This window comes from Siniperca chuatsi, linkage group LG3 (genome assembly GCF_020085105.1).
Source record: "Siniperca chuatsi isolate FFG_IHB_CAS linkage group LG3, ASM2008510v1, whole genome shotgun sequence".
NCBI lineage: Eukaryota > Metazoa > Chordata > Actinopteri > Centrarchiformes > Sinipercidae > Siniperca > Siniperca chuatsi.
Window position 1 is genome coordinate 24,461,647 of NC_058044.1, and position 24,083 is coordinate 24,485,729.

General features: G+C 41.3%; 1 protein-coding gene across 1 annotated transcript; it reads right to left on the minus strand.

Annotated features, from left to right (window-relative positions):
- Positions 1–388: 388 nt before the first annotated feature.
- On the minus strand, positions 389–21,346 carry jupa (junction plakoglobin a). The gene is made up of 16 exons (XM_044191421.1): positions 21,205–21,346; positions 10,731–10,780; positions 10,033–10,200; positions 9,678–9,931; positions 9,096–9,334; positions 8,367–8,568; positions 7,827–7,971; positions 7,542–7,645; positions 7,087–7,425; positions 6,340–6,492; positions 6,075–6,194; positions 5,830–5,980; positions 3,892–4,013; positions 3,643–3,682; positions 2,699–2,839; positions 389–1,588 (listed from the first exon to the last, which is right to left on the minus strand). Exons 2-15 carry the CDS (start codon positions 10,741–10,743, stop codon positions 2,706–2,708), a joined length of 2,184 nt encoding a protein of 727 aa, XP_044047356.1. The 5' UTR covers positions 10,744–10,780; positions 21,205–21,346; the 3' UTR covers positions 389–1,588; positions 2,699–2,705.
- Positions 21,347–24,083: the final 2,737 nt, after the last annotated feature.

Genomic DNA, 24,083 nt, shown 5'->3' on the forward strand with positions numbered 1-24,083 from the left:
TAATGACCTGTTCCACCCAAGGCTAGAATGAAACAATTGTTCCGAGTATAAAGCCTGCACTTTTCAAAATAAAACACTCAACAATCCTTAACTACTGTTTTGGAGAAGAATTTTAATGGAGGGAAATGGCCAAATGTTTTCTTAGGGTGTAAAAATGTACTTCTACCGTTAAGACTTTACAGAATGAATCTGATGAATGATAAATAATGTTGGAGTCTTGCAGGACAGTAGGTTCTTATTATGGGATAGAGCCCAAACACCAAACATATCAAAATGTGCATTTTCTGTTTTCATTATGGGTGTAATTACACCTTCCAGAATTATTGTAATGCATAGAAAACAGGTAAATCATCCCTAATTTTTATCTCAATAAACATGGACACCATAATCTGTTTAATATATCCTTTATTTTTATTACACAAAATTTCAGTAAAAACTCTTATGAAGTAGAAAGACAAATTTCCCTGTCAGTAGTTTTCTCCAGCTGTAGGGCCGCCCCCGACTATATTATCTCACGTGTTGACAAATGAATCAGTCAATCTGTTACATCTGTAAAACCACATTGTTGTTCTCCTGCAAATTATTACAGTCACATACGATCATTTCTTTAAATTCAGTTTATGATGAAAAACATCTTTGTTAATATTCTGTTAATGCCGGATTTTGTGAACCGTTCCGAGTGAATAAAAGATCAGAAACAATTCCTAAAAACAAACAACCATCTTGGTCATCTACATTACCATCTTGGTAATGCACTTGTCAGCTGATTACGTGTGTGTGTGTGTGTGTGTGTGTGTGTGTGTGTGTGTGTGTGTGTGTGTGTGTGTGTGTGTGTGTGTGTGTGTGTGTGTGTGTGTGTGTGTGTGTGTGTGTGTGTGTGTGTGTGTGTGTGTGTGTGTGTGTGTGTGTGTGTGTGTGTGTGTGTGTGTGGGGGCAGCCCTACACTGCTCTCTCGCTGTCAGAGACCTCCACATCTCGTTTGTTCACTCCTATGAATTAGCGCCGCGAGAAATAACAAGCCTGTGTTAACTAACTCTTCACTGACTCTCAACTGTTGGCTCGCAGCGGGAGAAAGTCGACAGTATATAGTGCCAAAACTACAGCGTAGACAGCAGTGTCTGTTACAAAGGCGTTAAGAAAGAAACAGAGCGGTGAGCAGGTGCACGTTGAGCCACCTCTGGCAGTGTTTTCAACTATTACTCCCCCTTTTCTTTTTCTTTAAAAAAAAAAAAAAAAAAAAGCTACATGATTATCTTCACAAAATAAAATCTCTTTGGCATAGAATACCCACCCAAAAGCGTAAACACACATACTCACATGCACACAGACACAGACACACACACTCTTTAAAGGCTCTCTAACAAACCTACAAGCATCGTCACTGTCAGAATTATAATCAGCAAAAGTATGCTATAAAAGAAAGTTGAGCCCTGTTAAGATTATGAGTCCTGTACTCAGTGATAATTGCATATATTACATCAGGCTGAGAACAGAGGGAATAATCTCTACTGACGACTATATTCTCTTCTTCTTTGTCCCATTACGTCCCATATCCGCTTCCTTTTCCACCTTTCTTCCTCCTCTGGGTCTATAAGAAGAGGAAAAAGAGGTGATGAGAAAAAAAAATAAACAAGCAATCCACTGAGCTGATTTCACAATATTTCTGCAGGATCACAAGCTTTCAACTCGCTTCTCACAGCACAGCTCTTCCACAGACAGGTTGTTTAAAAAAGTTATTATGTTGTAGAAAAGAAGCACAGAACTTTAAAAAAGGTATTGAAAACCTACTTTCTTCAATCAAGCTTCTTACTATGAGCGATGGGCTCCAACATGAACATTTTCTGCCACAGTTCAAACAGTTTTTGATTGATTTTGAATGGCATCAACATATATGATAAGACAAAAATCACTCCTGGTTCTACTGAAACTCACAGAAAAGATCTTGGCTTCCTGTTAAGGTCAAATAAGTTAATTTCAAAATCCTACATAGAATGTATCCAGTTAATTTTTTCATTTCCATGTATGTGGATATAAATAACATGCTGATGAAACATCTATTCATTTATTTTTTCAATGTGAAATAACAATGAAATTTTGGTCTGATTTAAATGTTTTCAATACCACTACTGTTACCCACTTTAGCCTCAAAGGTATCATTTGATACTATGACAATAAAAGTAATAAATCTCTAGAACATGTTAATTTACTTATTTCATTGTGAAAAGTCTTAATTCACAAACAGACATTTTTTGGTTTCCAACCTTCTTTCCATCTTCCATCTGATTGAGTAGAGCTCATTTCTTAATGCTCTTACAAATAATAACAAAAGCAACAGCTTCTTAGAAACATTATAATGATATATTTGAAGAAACTTGTTTTGAATATTGTCTTTCATCTCATTCCTTTAGTTTGATCTATTCTTATATTATGTTTTAAAAATACTTTCAAAGAGAGTACTGTTGAAAATGTTATCAGCACTCTTGTATCATGTACTTGTTGTTTACCTGATGTGCTATATAGACTTACTTGTTGAATAAAGTTTTGTTAAAAAAAAAAAAAGGCAGTTGTGGGGTTGTTTGCTTATGTTGCCAGGCCATTGTCAATCAAATCTGATCAAACCACACCCACACCCTGGATTTTAAATAACTTTGCTTTTAAATGGCCTCTCATTGGCTGAGGTAAGTTTGCATGTACTGACCTTTAGGTCAGTACTCAGGGTACACTTGTCTGTCGTAGGCCATGCTGCCTTGGTAATCGTCATGCATCATGTTTCCTTCCATGCTGTCCATGGGCATGTCAACTGCATACCCTCCGTAGCCTTGGAAACCAGCATCCAGCTCTGCAAGAGATTACAACATATTTTTTGTTTATTTCTTTTTTTTTTTTTTACTTGTTACACACTGGACCAACAGATTATACTGTATGTCATTTAACTTCCCTTGTACTTGGAGGGTTTATTTACAGCTGCTGTCATGATACTGCTGTATAAAAAGCTTGTGGAAATCATTCCCCCCCCCATAGAGTCTCCCAGCTCTGAGAGGGAGGCCATACAAGGCGAAAGTAGAAAGAAAGGAAAAGTATGGGAATTAGGAGAAAGATGCAAACACATAAGGAAACACCAGGAAGGAGACTGACTGAGAGAAAACCTTTTAGACGCGGCAATGACGAACAGATAGTGATCTATCAAGAGAATACGATTTGAGAATAAAACAAAGAAAAGGCAAAGGCTGAAGTGAATGAGATAAGAATCAGGCTCTGAGGTAAAGTATTCCATTACATCCATTTGAATCCTGTTTACACAATATGACTTGGCCATATACATTGCTTGGGAATAAAAGAACAAAAATAGAACACAGAACATAGATGGAGAGGACGAGGCCAAATTTGTGACTGATTTGAAGGAGGTATCAAAGTAAGAAAGATTATTAAAAATCAATGCAGGCTAGGCCTGTGCTGCTCGAGTTACTGAATAACCACAGAGTACTTTTTTTTTTTTTTTTTTTAACTAGAAAAACTATTTTCAGCAGGGAGGCGACCTGTTAGCAGAGTACAGCATTTTAACACTGCGGTCGCTCCCTGTGGTGGAGTGACCGAGTGCTGAGGAATGTGCTGTATGTGCACATTTCTGCCATAGTTACTCACCATCTGGATAGGGTCCATCCATGGGGACACTGTTGTGGGCCTGCAGAGAGGTCATAAGAGGGCAAAGGCCAAAAAAAGTCAACACTTTTATATAGAAAGATTATTAATAGTCCTTAAAGAGCATATAATAAAGTTTCTTAAAAACCAATTGCTTTGCATAATAAAAAAAAAAAAATAATAAAATAAATTAAAAAAATCGACTTTTGTTCAGTTGTCCTGTCCTAGCAGTGGAGGGCGCCAGACACTCACCATCTCCCAGGCGGCAGGGTCATGTTTGAACAGAGAGTGTGTCAGCTCCACAGACACTCGCTTCTTGTAGTCTGAGTTCTTATCCTCGGAGATGCGGAAGAGCACAGCTGCAGCATAAGTAGCTAAGGGGGAAAGAATCAGGACACATTCAACGATGTACAAAAACCTCCCACTCTTTTTAATAGTAATGTGTAATAGTCTGGGTGTATTGAAATAGAAACAGATCAAGTCCACTTAAAGTCTGGACTGCACCAGAGGTTAAAGTTTTAAAGATAAAAACAGTGAAAACGCAATAGTTTTAGTGCTGATAACAATTACTGCATGAGTGACTTGTAGGTATTTTTTCTTTTATAGAAGGCCCTGAGGCATTATTATTTACAACATCAATTCTAAAGCTTTAACAGCACAACGTGCGCAATTAACATATATCTCTGTATGAGCCTAGTATAATTCAGCCATGGTACAGGTGAATGTAATATAAAAAGACACATACTTTCAAGTAGCTAAGCCTGATGATTGAACCAAGGAATGACAAAATTTAATAAAAAGCCATTTTAAACATTTTCCCTTAACAAAAAATATAACCACCTAAAACACAAATTGACTTTTTACTTAAAGAGAATAGTTTAATATTTTGGGTAACACACATATTCACTTCCTCGCTGAGAGTTAGATGAGAACATCAATACCCCTCTCATATTTGTACACTAAACATGAAGCTGGAACCGGCAGCCGGTTAGCTTAGCTTAGACTAAAGACTGGAAACAGGGGGGGAAAAACAGCTAGCCTGGCTCTGTCCAAAAAGTAACAAAATCTGCCTACCAGCACCTCTAAAGGTCACTAATTAATACGGTATATCTTGTTTGTTTGATCTGCATGAAAACTGAGTAAAAACGACAGGAAATAGTCCTGCATATAACTCCCTGTACAACTACAACCTCCCATTTTTAATTTGATTAAGCTAAGCTAAGCTAACCGGTTGCTGGCATTAGCTTCATATTTAACGTACAGACATAAGAGTGGTATCAATCTAATGAACCATACCATAACATAACAATGCAACAGTAAGATAAAATAAGAAATAGAAGAAGACATAAGTAAATACCTCCATTAAAAGTGTACTTAAAGTTACTATGTATAGATTTCTTATGAGGCATCTATCAGTTACTCTGATACAAACATATTGGTTTTGCCAGGACAATCTTCCTTTTTTTCCCCTGTGAAAACAGTTTTGGCAGGTGAAATGTTTTTTTTGTCTGGATCATGCAAGTGTTTGTTGTTGTAATACTCCTTTCAGGCCACAAGAGGCTGAAGTGCACCGCTAACCCATGTTCTAAATAGGACTAAAAGCATTTGTGTTTTCTTCCAGGTGAGTTTTTATTTTTCCATGCACTCTAAACATAAGGTACATACAGTATATTGTGTGTTAGCAAGTATGTACCATTACTGTCATTACTTTCTTTTGGCTAGAAATGTATTTTAATCCGTGCTAATCTAAAGTGTGCACTTCAGCCTCTTGTGGCTGGAAAGAGTATTAGAAAAACAAACACTTTTCACCTGGCAAAACCTTTATTCCCCACCCGTTCTTAGGTCACTAACACAGGAGAGAAAACCATTTAGATCAGACTTAGAAAATGGATCACCAGAATTTTTTTCCTCTCTCTTGCCTCTCAAGGCTTCCATACAAATATGTAGTTTAAACTCTAACATTGCACCCTATTTCATGATTGTATTGTATTCTTTAAATGTATGCTGCAATATGTCATTCTAAAAGTAAAGTGAAGTAAAAGAGTCTTACAAAATGGACAGTCATGTAGAGCATGTACCTGAAAACTGCACTTACAGTAAGTACAGCACTTGAGTAAATTGACTTGTTACTTTCCACCTAAATGCTACATTACGGTAAGCTAATCGCAGTGCATTATCTTGGTGTCCTACCAATGCCCTCGTTGTTGGAGTGCAGCAGCTCCATCAGCGGAGCCGACGCTCCCTCGCTGTCGATGGCCTCTGCTGACTGTTTGTCCAGGGCCAGCTCACACAGGACGCCTGCCGCCACACGCTTCACGTTGTCCACTGGTGAGTATAGGAGCTGAAGAGGGGAGGGATAAAATAAGTAAAAAAACATACATACATACGGAAGTTAATCAGGACAAGGGAGTGAGAGCTTCAGTTTCCTCCGTTACCTGAACAAACAGAGGGATGGTCTGCAGGTTGGCGATCTCTGCTCTGTTGATGGGATCTCTGGCCAGGATGTGCAGAGCTCCTGTGCAGCCCTCCACAATCTCCTCCATCCTCACTCCATCCTGAGGAGCAGGACGAAAAGAATAAATGTTACACAGGGATACAGAAATTCATAAATAATTCACAATTACTAATTTCCACAACTAGTTTACCACACATAGTTAATCAGTGACTTTAAGCATCCTTTCAAACTAGCCCCTTATGTACCTGGTATGTCTGCTGGGTGGATGAACCATGTTTCTGGGCGTCCTGGTGGGATTTGATCAGCAGGTTGACCAGACGGGGGATCGCTCCAGCATCCCTAAGAGGGGCCTGGTTCTCTGGGCACAGGGCCAGGTTGCGGATCAAGCCAACCACAGCCTGCAGGCAGGGAGGAGAGGCAAAGATATGGTCATGATGCTGTTCACTGTTACTGGTCAGCAAGTAAAACAAGGAGGACAAACAAGCTTCTCCATTAAGAATATGAATTGATAGTTTTTCCCCCCTAAAACCTGATCTTGTACAACATACTGTTCGTGCTGTCATGTGCATTTCATGCTCTTTCAGGCTGATTGAGACTCTGGCCTTCTGCCCGACCTGCTATCCCCTCTGTCCATCTGTCTATTTCTCCCCATTTCCTCCCAGTTTTTCTCTTTGGACCAAACCCATTAACTCCTCAATGTGTTTGTTTCACAGTCCTTAACTTACATTCTCTCAAACCACCTGCATTCAGTCTACCCCTGCTTTCCTCTAAGTCCTTTCCACCATCTCTCCCCCATCTTAGTAGGGCAACACTTTTTCCCCCCTATCTTGACTAACCTATGGGCTCAAATAAGGGTTAGTAAGATTCTGAGCATATGAAATGATGTTCACTTTACATGATTTCTGAACATCATTTCACAAACTTAAAATCTTATTGCCCCTTATTAGAGCCAATACTATCCCTCCACCCTTCACTACCTCCCTTCTCTCTACCTTGATGACGGGCCAATAGTAGGGTTGGTTGAGCAGCTTGACGATTGCGGGGATGCCGTAGAAGTTCCTCACACCATTCTGTGCCAGCTCAGCCTGTTGGTGGCGAGAAGTCAGGTGGCGCAGAGCGCAAACGGCAGGTTCTGTCACATCCTCCTTCTCAGAGGCACGCAATATGGCGTGGATCAGCGCCTCGACACCGTTGCTCTGGGTGACCAGAGATTTATTGTGGGCGTTGTTGCATGTGAGATTTGACAGGATGCCCGTGGCGCAAGTGAGCATGTTGAGGTCGTCTGAACTAAGCAGGGTAACCAGCACCTGCAGCAGGCTGTCCATACCCTCCTGGAAAAAGGTAGAGAACGATTTCAGATAGTTTCTCATGTGCCGAATTATGAGAAATAAATTTTTTAAAAAAAGAAGAGGAGAAGAAAAAAGTGAAAGCGAGTGTGGACAGAGACCTGCTTGGTAGCAGCATCAGACAGGTTCCGGAGCGTCCACAGACAGTTCTGCATCAGACGCTGGCTGGAGCCTGTGAGGTGTTTACCCAGAGCCTGCATCCCACCTGCAGGGAACAGAGAAGTTAGATCACTCAGCTCTCAGCAACATCTCATAAATTGTGCTGTCATGTAGCTATGTGGTTGACAAGAAGCCATTAGCCACAGCTCAGATAAAGAGTTGACACACCTGTATGACTCCCTTGTACACACAGGTGTGTGCTCACACTGAAAACATATATTACATACCGGCCTCTACAATGGCGGGTTTGTTGCTGGGGCACACAGAGAGGACTTTGAGCACACGGCTTGTGGTCCACAGTAGCTTCTCATAGGTGTAGTTTCTCATGATGTGAACTAGACCCTCGGGACCCCCGTTGGCAAGGATGATCAGCTATGAGAGAGAGGGACTGTGTGAGTATGTGTGGGTATACAAAGTGCAGATGGAGTGAAAATAACTTCAGGATCCTTTTGTAAAGAAAACCTTATGGTTTACAATATCCAACTCTTACAAAACTGTAACCTGTTCAGGCAGATAAACACCAGTTAACGCTCCTCACTCATTTTAATATTCTCAATAAATAACCACACCCATACCTTCACTGTGCCAGCACCTGAACAACTCTGTTCACATGCCACACCCAAAACAAAACACATGTACACACTTGAACAGTCTCAAATTGCAATACTTGGCTGCTATGAAGTGTACCAGCCATTGTATTAAGTGTACTGACCACACACACACACACACACACACACACACACACACACACACACACACACACACACCTTGCTCTCCTGGTTGCCATAGGACAGCAGCTGCAGACAGTCTGTGGTGATGGCCAGGAACTTGGGGTTGCTCTTCTTTAGCAGGGGAACCATCTTCTGCAGGCCGTCGGCCAGACGAACAGCCATCTTAGCTCCTTCCTGGTGCAGCAGCAGGTTGTGGAGCGTGGTGATGGCATAGAACAGCACAGACTCCATGGGAGAGCTGAGGGAGGGATACAGTAAAGAAAATAGTGGCAGGAACAATAAGGTTTTCCAGTCGAGAAAAGGTGCGATTTGCACAGCAGTTCTTGTTGCTGCCTTGCAAGATTGTCTTTGGAGGCTAATGCTGGTGGAGAAATAAACATCTCTTCATATTCTATAATGGCTGTCTCTTGTTATATGCATTAAACGTCAGCACAAACTGGTGCTGGAGTCAAAAGCTCTTGTTTTCTTCTTCAACTGAACTGCATTGTAGCTGCACTCTAAAATACCTCAACACGACTTCACATTGTGTGTGTTTGGAATGTTTCAAAGGATTCAATGAACAACCCCATGAAACAGCAAAATGGGCCTAGAAACGCAACTGACATTGCCAAAAGCTCTATTCTAAAACTATTTCAGTGTTTTAGGGTGGATTTTCCCTTTCATACCTACACTACATTACATTTCCCCAACATATTAAAGCAACTAAGACAACGACAAGGATCTAATCATAACTGACTTAAGTCAAATAACTTGTCCGGGAAGTACCTGAGCATGCGGACCAAAGCAGGGATGCCTCCAGACTTGAAGATGGAGAGCAGGCCCTCTCTCTGGTGGGACAGGTTGTGGAGGATGCTGGCTGTGGCCCGTGCCGTCTCCATGTCGCTTGTGTTCTGCATCGCCCGCACCACCGCTGCCACCATCTGAGGGGACTGCATCAGCGCACGCCGCGACGCCTCCTTGCGTGTAAGCTGGTTGACAATCTGTGCTGCCTTGCTGACCACCACCTGATGAGAAACGAAAGGGGAAAAGTTAATTAATTTTTACTGGTGGAAATAATATACACACCTGAAAGTAAATCTGCCTGGTTTCAATGCTATAAGAGAGGGTGATATTCAAGATATACAAGTTCAAGATGACGGCTTAAAATTACCATTACTGTTCAAACCCCCAAGATATTCAATTTACAATGACATAAAAATAGAGAAAGGCAGCAAATTCGAGAAGCTGGAACCAGCAAGTGGCATTTTCTTTTTTCTAGAAGATACTGTGAGTTTATTTACAGCAAATTTTACTAAAATACTGTACTGATTCTGTGTGTGTGTACGGGCATGATTCTGTGTTCATCACCTGGTCTTCATCGTTGAGCAGTTTGGTGAGCTCAGGCACGGCACGTGTGGCCAGCTCGGCGTCGTCCTGGTAGTTGATCAGATGGATGATGGCTGTCTTGAGCATCTGGGAGGGCTCGGCCAGCCGCTGGACGTTTGTCATCTGGGACGGGTCTGTCTGAGTCGACAAGATGGTGGTGCCTCCCTCCAGCGTCTCTGGGAACATCGCAGCCCGCACCCGCTGGGCTCTGGTCATAGTGTACTGGGTATCCAAGTCTATCGAGAAGTGAGATGATGAAGATGATATCACAGGCCACGTGTAATTAAGGATATAGTATATGCATATTGACTGGTTTGGCCATTGCTTGTCGTCTTACCAGGCTCTTCCCTTGTGACAGTAGTGGTCATGGTGTAGTGCTTGGAGGTGGTGTATTCGCCGTCATCATCTCTGACTGTGGTAGCTCCAGACTGAATGCCCGAGTCTAAGCCATACATTGTCTGCTGCCACTCTTTCACCTTCACCATGCCACCGTCAGACTCACTCACTGCCAAGCACGAAGAGAGGAATTGTGGGATGTCAGAGGTGTTGGACCCAAGTCATTTATTAACAAGTTTGATAAACATGGAGTGAGGGTTTTGAGGATATTTAGGGGTTGTGACTTGTCATTATTTTTCATTGCAATATTTACCAACAATTAGATTTTTTTCTGTGTTTTGCCACAATGGCCACCTTTTTCTCCCTAGTGGAGCAGTGTTTTACTTCTACACCACATAAAAAGGAACCTTTTTACAGAAGTAACCTTTAGTTATCGTTTGTATTAAGGAAGTGACCTCAATATAAATACATGAAAACAATAGATGGAAGTAGGAAAGGTCATGATCAAACAGATGCCTTTAAAAGTACTGCAGAAGGAGGTGATAAAGACAAAAGTGAACATGAAAATGCACAAGCTAAATATAAAATCAACAGAAAAATCACTATATTATTATAGAGTTTGCAGAAATGTAAGGAGAGGAAATAAAATAAAATACATAAAAATGTTTAAAAGCAAGAGCTGAACTGAGAATTACTTACTATGCATGGCCATCCTTGCTTCCCGTTATCCAAACAATGATGGAGCAAACCTAAAAAACAAAAAGAAAGCCACAGTCAACACTTCTTCCGCTATAAGGATGATGATGATGATCATGATGATGATAAACTTGACTGCACGCCTGCCTCTTGTCAAGTATTAATAAATATTCCAGCGAGGTCTCTGCTCCCTCACATAAGACTGTCATTCAGTTTTTATATGCCCCCGAAGTAGCTCACAAGATGACCCCCAGCCAGGCACCCTGACCTGAAAATGACAACACAGAGCAACAGCAGCGGCTCATGGGGGAGGGAGGCGAAGTGAGCAGAGAGACAGCTATAAGTCAGGAATGCTAGCCAGCCCAAATGACCTTTCACCCCGGGCCTCCACCCATACAGCTGTGGGAGCAGACTGCTGCTGACGCATGGCAATCAGGAACCTGCTTGTCAGGTTTTGACTCCACTGGGTCTGTGTGTGTGTGTGTGTGTGTGTGTGTGTGTGTGTGTGTGTGTGTGTGTGTGTTTACAGACAGACAGTGAGCCTACCCTTTGTCACACACAAGCCTAAAACTAAGAAAATGCCTGCAACTTGACTTAGTTAGACAGTATCTAATTTTCCTAATAAAAATCATTCTTCTCACTCCATTTACTCCATTTAGGCATTTAATCCTCTCATCTACCTGTATCTCATAGTAAAATAATATTTTTCACACTGGTCTACTGTGCTTACATTTTCATGTACTCTGAGTAAAAATGTCAAAACTGGGTTGTACATGTGAATCTCAGAATTTTTAAAATTGTTTATGAAGTGTTAAAGAAAAACATGTACTGAAGAGATGTCCTCAACTGAATCAAAAGAATAACTTGATGAGCCCCAGATGGCATTGGATGGATTTATTACAAACAAATCTGTCGACAGAAAATCAATGTGGCAGCGTGTCCACAGGGGCACAGCCTACACAATACTTCACTTTGCATCCAAAAGGTACACTTTTTATACCAGAACAGTGGGTGGTGGTTTACAGGTTACGTCATCTATAGATGAGACAAAAAAAAAAAAAAAAAAAAAAAAAAGAGACTGTTCTTTTTATTCTGATAACTTGGGACAGAAACAGAGACTTCAGGGACACTTTTATCTTATGTTGATCACAGGCCCTGAGGCCTCCTTTGTGAAACCATACTTTACTCAAAGTGCCATAAATCCAGTTACAGCAATCAACCCTTTAGTCACCCCCTAAAATTTCTCCCACATGAAGATAAAGCAAATGCATATTACTTCCTGTCAGAACAATGATATGGGACTATGTCTCAAATATTGCATCTAACATTCATGAAACGTTGCTCCCTGTAACTAAATGTGATATTGCTGCCTTTGCCAGATTTCCTTTGCACACAAGATCCTTTTTATACATTCTATTTTGTAACCAAATGAAGACTCAAATATAGACAATCCTTCTAGACTTCCTTGTTATTTGGCTCCACAGACCCAAAATAACCTCTCACTGTCAGAACATGCATGGATGTTTTCTATCTCCATGTTTCTGCAGCCTGAATGTCACCCACCACAGAAATTCTCTTCATCACAGAAAAATCTGCATCCATAATAGCTGCCTGCCACTGCATGTGACATATGACCAATATAGTACAATGCATTCACTGTGCTGCTTACAAGTGTTTTCAGATGTCTGACTGTTACTGACAGGATTCTTTGCTGAGCACATTGCAGGGGTGCATTGTACTTTTGTGTGTGTGTGTGTGTGTGTGTGTGTGTGTGTGTGTGTGTGTGTGTGTGTGTGTGTGTATATAGTGTACATGTAAGAGAGTGTGTTAGCTGAATTCTGCCGGCACTGCAGATGCACTGAAGGTACCGTGGGGCTCTACACACGGCAAAGTCAACAAACTAAAGCTTCAACAGATGAAAAAATATTGCTAGCCTTGAAGCTCTTTTGGATGACAGCTGTTTACAGTTTGATTATGCTTATCTTCCGTCTTTACTACTAATAAAACAAGTCTGGGCTAAAAGCCACAATGTCAAGCTGCTGTGTTGGCACAAAATGAACTATAAACCCCTAAATTACCACCTTTACCTCTGCTTACATTCAACTTCACGAAACAAATTCATACTAGCACAACTTAACAAAAGTAGTGAGCACTGTAATCAGAGTTGATCTATGTGTTTGAAGGAAAGGAATTTGTACAAAGATGAATTGCACCAGCAAAATGTGTGTACTGCATATTGCTCATTAGTTTGCATCTGCCCTCAGTTTTCTCTCTGTGGCACTTGGATGGACTAACATTTCACTTACAAGTCCCTACATGTTTTCTGGGCCTGCGTGTGTTATTTACTGTGTTCAAAATACGTTCACCTGAACCTGACGTTCTTGTAAAGGTCCCAACATGTCCTCTTATCTCACTCTCACCTTCACAGGGAGCAGCAGCTCAGCGAGTTTCAGCTGTAGTCAGTCTGGCAGGAGATCCTGTAGGACCAGGCCCCAGAGGACTGTCTGTGCTTGCAGCTACATGCTACCTCACAGATAATGTACTGACTCATAAGAGCACAGACAGAAACTATGCTTACAGTCACTGTGTATTCCTACCTTTCTAACTTAAGGTGTGGCATCTTTTTTAAACACAAGCATGAGGGCATGTCAAGATGGTAAGAGTCTAATGATTATCTATCCATTGATCAATATGGCAATGGGAATAAATTGACATAATTCAGACACACTTCAGCTTTAAGTTCTGCATATTACAAAGGCTTTAAAAAAATAAAAAAGCCCAGATGACTTTTTATTTCAAGCAGAACTACATCATGTTCACCATATCCTCACAGAACTTTTCTGTTCTCTGTAAATCAGGGACAGTGTTTGTGTAGTCTTTGTTTTCCTGGGCGAGGCAGCGGGTTCAGCCAACTGTTGCAATGCTGCAACACGCCCTGCATATCGCCTAGGTAACCAAAACTCTGCTCCAGCACTGTACTGTGGGGATTTTATCTGCTGACCCATCTGATGTCTGAAGCTATGCTCACTTGTTTGCTGATAAGTGTTGTTGCCTCTTGGGTTTTCTCATAATTTCTTTGTTTATTTTTCTTCCCCACAATGCTCACAACTGTAGTCCAAGCCAAGAAAACCTAAGAAAATCATTCAAAGTTTTGATTTAAAATATACACCAAAGTAATAACTAAAGCATAGCGTAATAACTAAAGCTTGTTTTTGTATATTATGGTGATAGTAAAACTGAGTAACGAGGCTTATCTGCTGATCCCTCCCCCATTGTTCAGTGCTGACTAAAAGTATTGTGTACCTCTGACTGGACTTTGCTCCCTTCCAGTTAATGAATGATACATCCTTTCACTCTCACCGTACCTTGCTCTATCATGGTCATGACCATCATCATCCGTCCACCCACACAAACGCATAGTAACATGAAAGCCACACTTTTTACTCAGGAAAACACACATCTCACACCCATTGCCTCCCACTATCTTGTTAAGCAACAGCCTCTGCAGATGACTTTAGGGGGCTTCTTCCAAAGAAACCCTGCGCAGTAAAACCAGGAATGCGGATCAGTGAAAGCTGCCAGTGAACGAGTTGCAACAGAAAAGCAGAGATAAATACTGTTCATCACCCGATGCTGAAACGCTGGTGTGACATTCCACGCTAACGTAATATATTCAATCTGTCCTGTGTCGCGTAAATCTTGTGCTAAAAAAAGTGCACACTTTTTCACTCTTTGTCACTAAACTTCTGAACTTATCTCACTGACTCTCTCATAAATTGCTGAAACTAACAGATACTATGAGGACATGCTTACTGTGACAATGGATGAGCAACTCTGAACTCATGATTGAGAACCCCCCCAGGCATGTCAGACAAGGAGTGTCTCCCCAGCAGTGACAGGCTCTAAATAAGGGCGTGGCAGCAGAGTGCGTGGGTGTATGAGTGAACTGGGTGAGGCTGAATACACCTAATGGCTAGAGGGGCTAAACTGTAGATCTGACACTTTATTCTTCCCAGTAAATCCTCCCAATAATTAATAGGTTATGCAGTTACAAACTCAGTATAGATATGACAAACATTCCAGCAGGCTCGAGTTTGACTTTGCTGGCCTAAGCTCCTCTTTGTATCACAGCAGGAATTAATCAGGTCAGGGAAGAGGCCCAGGGGGCTGGAGATGTACTCTGGTTGCACTCCAGCATGGCTCCTAACATACATTACAGAGTTTGCAATGATTTGTTATTTGGCCTCATACCTTTTTGGCAGGCAGGGGTGTAAATAACATGCCACTGGGCCTTTGCTGTCCGCTCTGCTAGGCTTTTACATGCCTGCTTGAGAAGATTAAGCTCGCAAAATTAGTGTCAAGTGTCGAGGCATAGAAGTTAATATGAAAGCTAGAGCCAGTAGCCAGTTAGCTTAGCCTAGCATAAAGACAGGAAACAGGGGGAAACAGCTAGCCTGGCTCTGTCCAAAGATAACACAATACACCTACCTGCACCTCCAAAGCTCACTAACTAACAGAGTAAAAATGACATAGTTCTGCACATAACCCCCTGTACAACTACAACCTATCATTTTTACACTAAGCTAAGCTAAGCTAACTGTCTCCTGGTGGTGGCTTCATATTTAGTGTACAGACATGAGACTGGTATCAATCATCTCATTACACTCTTGGCAAGAAAGCAAATAAGCGTATTTACCAAAATGTCGAGCTATTCCTTTAACTCACTTCTCGAAAAAACAAAAACAAAAAAAACCCACCACAGCAGTAAGAATTTATCTTTTGTGTATGTTAATTGCACAGTCTCATGGTTGTCAGAACATAACGGCTTAGTTGTAGAAACTTAACCTCATCTGGTGGTCTGTGATTACTAACAGGCTTGCTAATGTCATGTTTAGGCTGACAAACAAATAAAGTAGATTATGTTACCACACATCTGTAAAGCTTCCTGCACCAGCTGCACAGATGAACTATTTGACATATAGGCTGCTCACACACACACATATACGTCCCCTGACATGCAACACACACTCCTCTTACCATAATCGGTTTCTTTAACTGAACACCCTGCACTTACACAGCCCAATCCTCCGGACACAGTAAATGGCCAGAGCAGCCAGCTGATCCTCCAGAGCAGACAGGCTGCAGTTGACATTGTGCTCCCTGCATCTCTTCTCCACAGAGTCGGGGTTCAGCTGTCCAAATGGGATACAGCTTAACACCCCCAAGTAACCTAACTGGTCCCCAAACCACACATCCCTTATCCCCCACTCGTCCAACAATAGCCATTATGGCACTGTAATGGAGGCAGCAGGGGCTGACTGGATAGCTGTTTGTTATAAATCAATAAAGGAAGGATGTGAAGTGGTGCACAGCTAATGGATTATTGTGGTGGGTGACAGGAAGTGGTGGTCAACATTATCTGACTCACCAACACTGCTGGGCTGTCTGGTCAGAGAGGGGAAGTTCATTAGGAGAAGCTGTACTCTCACTACTGTACTGTCTACATACTGTAGACGCAAAACTATGGTGACAATCTACTGTAGGCTGTATCACATCATGCGCGAAGTTCAGAAAGAACACAGCTTGAAGTCCACATTTTGTAAAAGTGCTCACTCTTGTGAGAGAGAGCATTTGTCAATTGACTGTAACAGGCAGTTGATAAAATCCAGACCATAGCAACGCCGGCATGCCAAGAGCCCACAGAGAAAGAGCAGACAATAAGATACTGCTGTGCACTTAAGCAACACACAAACTGAATTTGTCTAAACGTGGCAGATACAGCACAGCGTGTTCCCCTTCCTTGCCTGATCTGGAAACATTCCCAACAACACAGTCGACCACAGTCAGCATGCCAATGAATAAAATGAGCAGCAGAATGGATAATGGCCCTAGATCTGTCAGTTTCTTCACTGCAGCTACTTTAATGAGTTGAATTAAGCCAGTGGATGCAGCATAGTGGCTGTAAACTGGTGTGTAGTTGTTTACTCCCAGTGCGATCTCATTGTGAATCAAAGGAAATGTGAGCTGTCTCTGAGGAGGTACCCCAGTGCAGAGGAGAATCAGATTACACAAAGCTGATAAAGAAGGAGGGAACGAGTAAAAAGGGGTGTACACTGTGTGGCAATAAACCTCATTTGCAAAGCAACAAAGTTCACGAAAAGGTCCTTTACATATCAGACATTGTGGGAGGAACAGAAGTATGTCCAAAGATTGTCTTCCATATCAAGAGGACAATACATCATAGAGATATGCAAATTAATGTATGGATTTCATTTTACTTTTAAAAAAAATGTAATCCAGTATTTGAACATTTGATGCCCGGTTACTTGGCTCTTGGGTGAAGAAAGTGTTTTTAAGGCAATGATTGTCTTTGGACCTACAGTAAGTAGGATGTACCCCTCTCTCCATGTTGTTTGGTTGACAGTAGGAAGGAAAAGGATGAACTAAGTCTCTGATGCAGCACAGAGAGCCTCTGTGTTACTTTGTTTGGGGTAGAGAGGAAAAGAGTAGCTGCATTGTCCCATTGACTGCTGTCAAGAGTGAAAAGGAAACTGGGTCTCAAGTGTCCCCACTGGATGCAACCAAAAAGGCTGAAGCACATCAAGATGGCTGTGTGTGTTCACTGGCCAAGTCTGGTGGCCAACGCTGCATCCAAAGCCCTGTTTAAAGGCCTGACAGGGAGTTATTTCTTGAACTGCCACTGCTACGCATCGGTGTGCGGCTGTGCACTGAGGCGATGTGACAGATGATTAATTTTTCAGGGAGATTAGAGGCACGAGGGAGCGGGAGGGGGGTGCTTTGGAGAGCAGGGCAAAAGTCTAAAAAGGGACCCAAAAGAATAGAGCGCTCCTCTGGAGCTAGTTCAAGTTAACAGTTTGTTATTCTTTATGAAAACCACAAACAAAATAAAAGAAATAGATAAAATCTAAATATTTGAAGAGTGAAAGCTAGCATTATTAAAAATTGAGTGACATATTCTGACAACAGTCGTGTCATTTGTTTCATATACAGTACTGCTATAAATGTCAACTTTTAAAAAAGAACAAAGAAGAAATGAAAAAGGAAGAATAACTTGATTGTCTAAAACGCCCATGCATTTTTCAGTTTATCCAGTGTTTTTTAAAGTATTCACAGGCCCCAGGGTTGCACAACTTTCTCAACCCATAAGAGCATGAAATCCTTCAAAAAGCAGTGAAACATAGAAAACAACCAAAAACTGATTTATATGAGATTTTCACTCAACTGTGACAATATGCAAAATTAACTTCCTTGTGAGATGTTGGCGTTCTTCATGTTGTGCATCTAACAAATCAAGCTTCCCTGGTGATTTCCAACCACACCCTTGCTGTCCTCACTTTCCTCAATCTCTCATAGAAGTGTAATTAAGGGACAGGGTGGAGGAGAAGAAAAACAGACACCACAGGACCCAGAGTCACTATGCTGAGAAGTACAACTCAGCCAAATCATCCAACTGTGAAAACTTTATCATTTGAGTCAGTGCTGGAATCTAGTTCACTCCCTCCCTGCTTGGATACGCCGTCAGCAATGAAAAAAAAATAAAAAAATAAAAAAATATCAATGGTAATGTATTCGTGAAGAAAACAGTAGCATTCGGCTATTTCCAGCATGCTGTTAGACCGATACATGGGTGTTTTGGGCAGAGCATTGATAGGACTTGAAATGACTAACCTGGCAGGCATTCATACAGCTTTAAGTGCATGGAAGAAACAGCCATTAGGCCTTTGACATTTTAAGTAAGGGACATATTCTTGTCCTCTTTTGATCCAACCAAGAGAACTGTTGAAGATAAATAATTAATTTCAGTGACTGTCATGGGTTCAGCTGGGCAGTGTCAGCTTTACTTGCTCAGCATTATACTACTGTGCTCCGCTAGAAGCTTCTGATTTGATCCTTTGTCAGCAGTAATCTTTTACATGAACGGATGTTTTTGCATGATCCTGCCAATTATTTAATTACTGTAGTCATCATAAGCAAACAGACTCAATTTAATTAATTTGATTTAATTAAACCCTTTCCCTGGAAGTCTAGTGTTAGGTAGCACCTGCCTGATTTACCTAGCGAAAGGTAACCTTCTTGCGGTTACGTTCTTTGGTCAGAAATAATAATAATAATAATAATAATAATAATAATAATAATGATAATACTGGAGCACTGGGTGTCTGGGAGGCAGCAGGGTTGAATAAATCTGCTTTGGTTTGATGACAGCACTGTCTGATGAAGATTTCCTCTGAAGCCTCTGGAAGTTAACCCCATGGAGATTTTGATGCTGTCACACCATCTCCCTTTTGACTTCAACCACAAAGACCCCTATCGTAGCTGATGGGAAACTTTATCTCTCTGTGTCCCTTTCTCCATGGGAACAGTAAAACACAGAGGCAGGGTGATATGCAAACACAGAGCAGGTCACACGACATGTGCGCTGAGTGGCTGTAATTGAACCCCTGGAAAGTACTCGGTAAGGCACCACTGAACAGAGACAGAGACGAGGAAAAACAGTGAATCCACAGAAAAAGAAATCCTTTAAGCTAAACAAAGAGGTTAGGATATATGCCATACAGTAATCCCCTTTGCAAAGTATAGATCTATTTATAAACTGAAGGATCTCCTGGCCTCTTGCTCTGCTAATGTAGGACAGTATCACGGAATTAAGCAGGAGGGGGGAGATTATCACGGTGCCACCACAGCTGTAGCTGCAAAATCTACAGTAAGTCCCCCTCCGCTGCCATCCCACCACCCATCCGCCCTCTTCCCAGAGGGCAGACATGAACAGCTTTCCAACCAGGGTGCTGCTGCACTACTTGATGACACAGACCCAGGGCAAGTTCGGTGGAGGCCTGACTGGCAGAAAGTATTGGCACCCTGTCCTAAGCAAACTGACACACATTCAACAGCCTCAGCTGGACGCAGCTAGTCTAGAGAGTGAGTTGGAGGCCACAAACTTGTTTGGTGCTTTGTGATGGTGTTACTTGCTGATAATTCAAACAAGAGAACAATCGGTAATGTGATTTGGTGTTTAATGGCCCAAGAGACAGAGGCTCAATTTTGAAGAAAAGCTGTTTAACTTCTAATTCCAATGTGACCCATGTCAAATTTGACTTTAACAGATATTAAAGTTGGCAGTGGAGGACACTGCAAATTACTAAATCGGATAAGAAAAAAGCGGATGACATAAAAGTCATTTAAAATGGATGCTGATTTCAGTGGATTTACTCATGAAATCTAATGAAAGAAATTTGCGCTCCTGCAGTCACTAAGCAGGACTGAAAAACTGCTGTTCTGTCAAGTTCGGAGCATCTGCAAACTAAGGTAGTGACATCATGGAAGATTTGGCAACACCTGGAAACATCACTGCTGGCATGAACAGCTGTGTGGGATTGGTTGGGAGCTATAGAAACACCAAAGCATTTTAGGGTTATGATTCATTGTCATACATTACAGATGTGTGTGAGAACTTACTCCTCCATGCACAATTAGCTCATTGTATTATTTACTGTTGTTTGAGCTCAAATATTTAAATTCAGGGATGCAACTAACCTAATCTACCAATTAACTTCTTGATTAATGGACTATAAGACGTCAGAAAACTGTGTTGGTGACATCTTCAAATTGCTTGTTTTGTCAGACCAACAGTCCAAAACCTAAATGAATTCAACTTAAACTTATCATAGAGGACCAAGAAAAACAGAACACTTTATATCTAAGAGACTGGAATCAGTACATTTTTGGCACTTTTACTTAAACGATTAATCTATTATAAAAATGGTTGCCGATTAATTGTCTGTGCCTCGATTTATGAGTTAACTGGAACAATAAATGCATTGTTGTTGTCTTGGCAACATATTAAGTGTCCATAAATGTGAGAGATTACCACTCTGATAAAAATTCTATAACCTCTTAATTTCTTTATTTTAATAGAAAGATATTCTCCACGTTAGCAAAAAAGTATGGTAATAGCCTCTTTCTCTTCACCTGCCTCTCTCGCACGCGGACACACATATCCACGCGCGCGCACATACTCGGACACCACTAATGACACTGTGGGACTCTATTGACAAGTGACGTCAAGTTGAATGATCGATACTGGGGCCAAAAACGACGTTATGGTTTGGCAGAAAGAGCTTTTTGACACGTCGGACAGTAAAACCGATCAGTTTAATGTGACCCCCCCCCCCAAACTTTTGGGGGCTGGAGAGCTCGCGCTTTACTCCGAAACAGCAGGCAGTAGTGGGCAGTGAGGCATGCGGAAATGAATTCCAAATACAAGGCTGGATTTGCACCCAGGTAAGCAAAAGATGAAAAATGTAACCAAACATTACCCCACGCAAATACACACACTTATATAGAAAGTAGGATAGAAACTACTATACGCAGAAAGAATGAAAAAGCCTACGTCGGAGACAAAGACACTACGAGCAGTTTAAAAACTGCTGAAGAAAGTAAACAATCTGAATCTTACCTGTCGAAACACACGGTTTTATATTATTCCGAGTCAGCTTGTTTTCTTCGGGGTGGGGGACGGGACACTTGTCTGTATTTCTCCTCACTTCGCTCCACTCTCCCCGCTCCTGCTTCTGCTGCTGCTGGTGGCCGACAGTCCTCTGAACAAAAATGAGTAAAAGAAGCGTCACCTCAGCCCAGACTCCGCCTTCCTCACCCCGACCCCACCCTGCCACAGCTCAACACACTGGGAGAGGCGTCATAGCCTGTAGTCAGTCAAATAAAATGAAAATTTAAGTTTACTTCTTTCAACTGCCTTAGGAAACCTCGCTAATATATATATTAGACTTATTATCAAAGCAAAACTTTAAAGGACCATGCTTTAGATTTATTTTATGATATTACAACAAGAGTTAAATTATAATTTAAATCTTTATCACACATGTCTAAAATGTTTTTACGTTTCTCTACCTGATTATAAACTATATAGGCTAGATAGCCCATACACGTAATACCACAAATATATATAGTTAGTATATGATACATCAACACACAACAGCCCAGCGTAAGAGCAAAGTACAACGCTCACTGCAGACATTTGAGTGGAAGAAGAAAATTAGAGCTATAGGTATATTACAGTAGCCTATAAATACAGCACAGTTCAAGTGTAAAGTATTATAATACTTTCTGAGTGGCTCTAGCATGCTAATTTTACAATTATGTTCGTGTTTTCATTCGTTTTGTTTCTCATTTCAAAGAGATTACAAGGACGCCATGTACTAACAACCATTTCGTGCACCTGTGTGACGACTGACCACACCTTGATTACAACACGAAACCAGACGACGAAATGAGTCACTGCAGCCGGGAAACGAAAAGCAGTCAGAGGGGCTGCTCTATTTACAGAGAAACAGATTCAATAGATTATGTGTGTTTGTGTCATGTGTTTGACACAATCTTTGTCTTTCTTTTCTGACAGTAGTTTCTTTGGAGGTGTTGGTGGGGAGGGAGAGAAAGAGCGAGGGAGATTTGGAGATTTTTTATCACGTGAAAGCTAGATAGCTAGCTCCTATCGTGGCATTGTAAACCTTTGTGTTACATACAATAGTTCTTGTAAAAAAACCCTCATGATTTACAGTTGCTTCTGTAAAACTTTTGCTCAAAAAATTACTTAAACAATTAATCTATCCTTAATATTGTTGCCGATTCAATTTCTGTCAGTACTGTAGACTAATTAATTAGTTGACTAATCATTTCATTTCTATAGGTAACCAAAGCTTTCCTTTTGACACTGACTGACTTAATTACGAGAGTTATTAAAGCACTTGGTGAAAACATGCCATAGTTTTGCCTGTGACATTCCCAGAAGTCAGAAAATAGTCATAAAAAAAGTTTATACAGAGCTGTAAGGAAGCCAAAACATGTGGATATGATGTGATGAGATGATGCCCATTGAATGCATTTGGAAAGTTCAGAGAGGTCCCACACTCAAGGCTGAAGTGATTTTAAAAAAAATGACTACTACTACATGGCCACTTTATCGATAGGAGGATGACTGGGCAAGTGCTTGAACACCACTGTGACAATATCTGCGCTCCTCCCTGCACAGAAAAACAGAAAAACAGAAAGTTGATAATGACAAAGCAAGTGAAAAATACTACAGGCAGCAAAGATGTGTCTGTTTTTTGCCAACTCATTTTAGACCTGTAAAGGTAGAAAAAATAAATGAAATCCCTCCACCTACAGACACTGGTGGTGCAGTTAAATGTGATGCAGAGTGTGCACAGAAACCTGTCTAGCTGCCTACGTGACACACTCAGACTGGATGATAGACTGAGATAGGTCAGGCTGTATACTATGTCCTGCCTTGGGCATGTTGTCACGGCTCTCTCCTATATGGCCATTGTGACAGACATCATCTGTGCCTCCTAGAATGAAAGAGACAGGGACGGAGGAGGACGAGGCACGCTGGGCCACTGCTGGTTATATAGGCCATTATATTTGTCAGAGTGAATGTGTGGACTGACAGCCTCTCTTTAAAAACAGCTTCAGGCCCAAATTACACTCTTAGGTTTTCATGTGTTGCTTGAGGGGCTTGATGTTTATTAGACTATTCATTGAATGGGACAGTGCCTTCATAACTTCATACTCTCAACACTGTTACTTTTTCTTGTATTTTGCATGTCTTTGACTTGTTTTGGTTTTCTCAGATATCCCTGGCTAGTGGACACAGGTGCAGCAGTGATATGAATGGTGCCATTGTTTTGAACAGAGCGGCATCTTTATTTTGAAAATTAGCCAGGAATTAAAAGAGTGGGATTCATGTGGGACTTCAGCTCATGCTGACTGTGTCAAAGACACCTGTCTTTTTGGTTTCAGCAATTATTCAATATTTAGCTTTTGATGTCCATTTCTTTTATAAAAAGAATTCATTTTTATTGAAGAATTTCTCTCTCACTTAGAATAAGTTTGATGCTGCTTGTTTACAGCTTATAGGAAGTTCTCCTTATGTTCTCTTTCTCTTCGTCTGTCGCTGTAACATGTCACATCATAGATATATTTATAAAGTACGATATGCATCCAACGAAGTTTTCTGGATATCCTCTAGGCAGGGGTCAAAAAAATGTCTGCACTGGTGTCTGGCCCACTTGGCTCCAGTCTTGCCCTGTAACCTCCCAGCTAACAGACCATGAATCTCACTGTACGCTCCAATCTTTCTTTCATTCCAAGGGCAGATATGATGTCCCTGCTTTACAATACTGGCCTGTTTCGCTCTCTCTGGTCCTCTGCCTCTCACCCCGCAGGAAATGGCCCTATTGTCCTTGGGAGAGGAAGTGGCCTGGAGCAGACCACTAGCTCACTGGATTGATTGAGACTGTGGTAAATTATTAATCATCG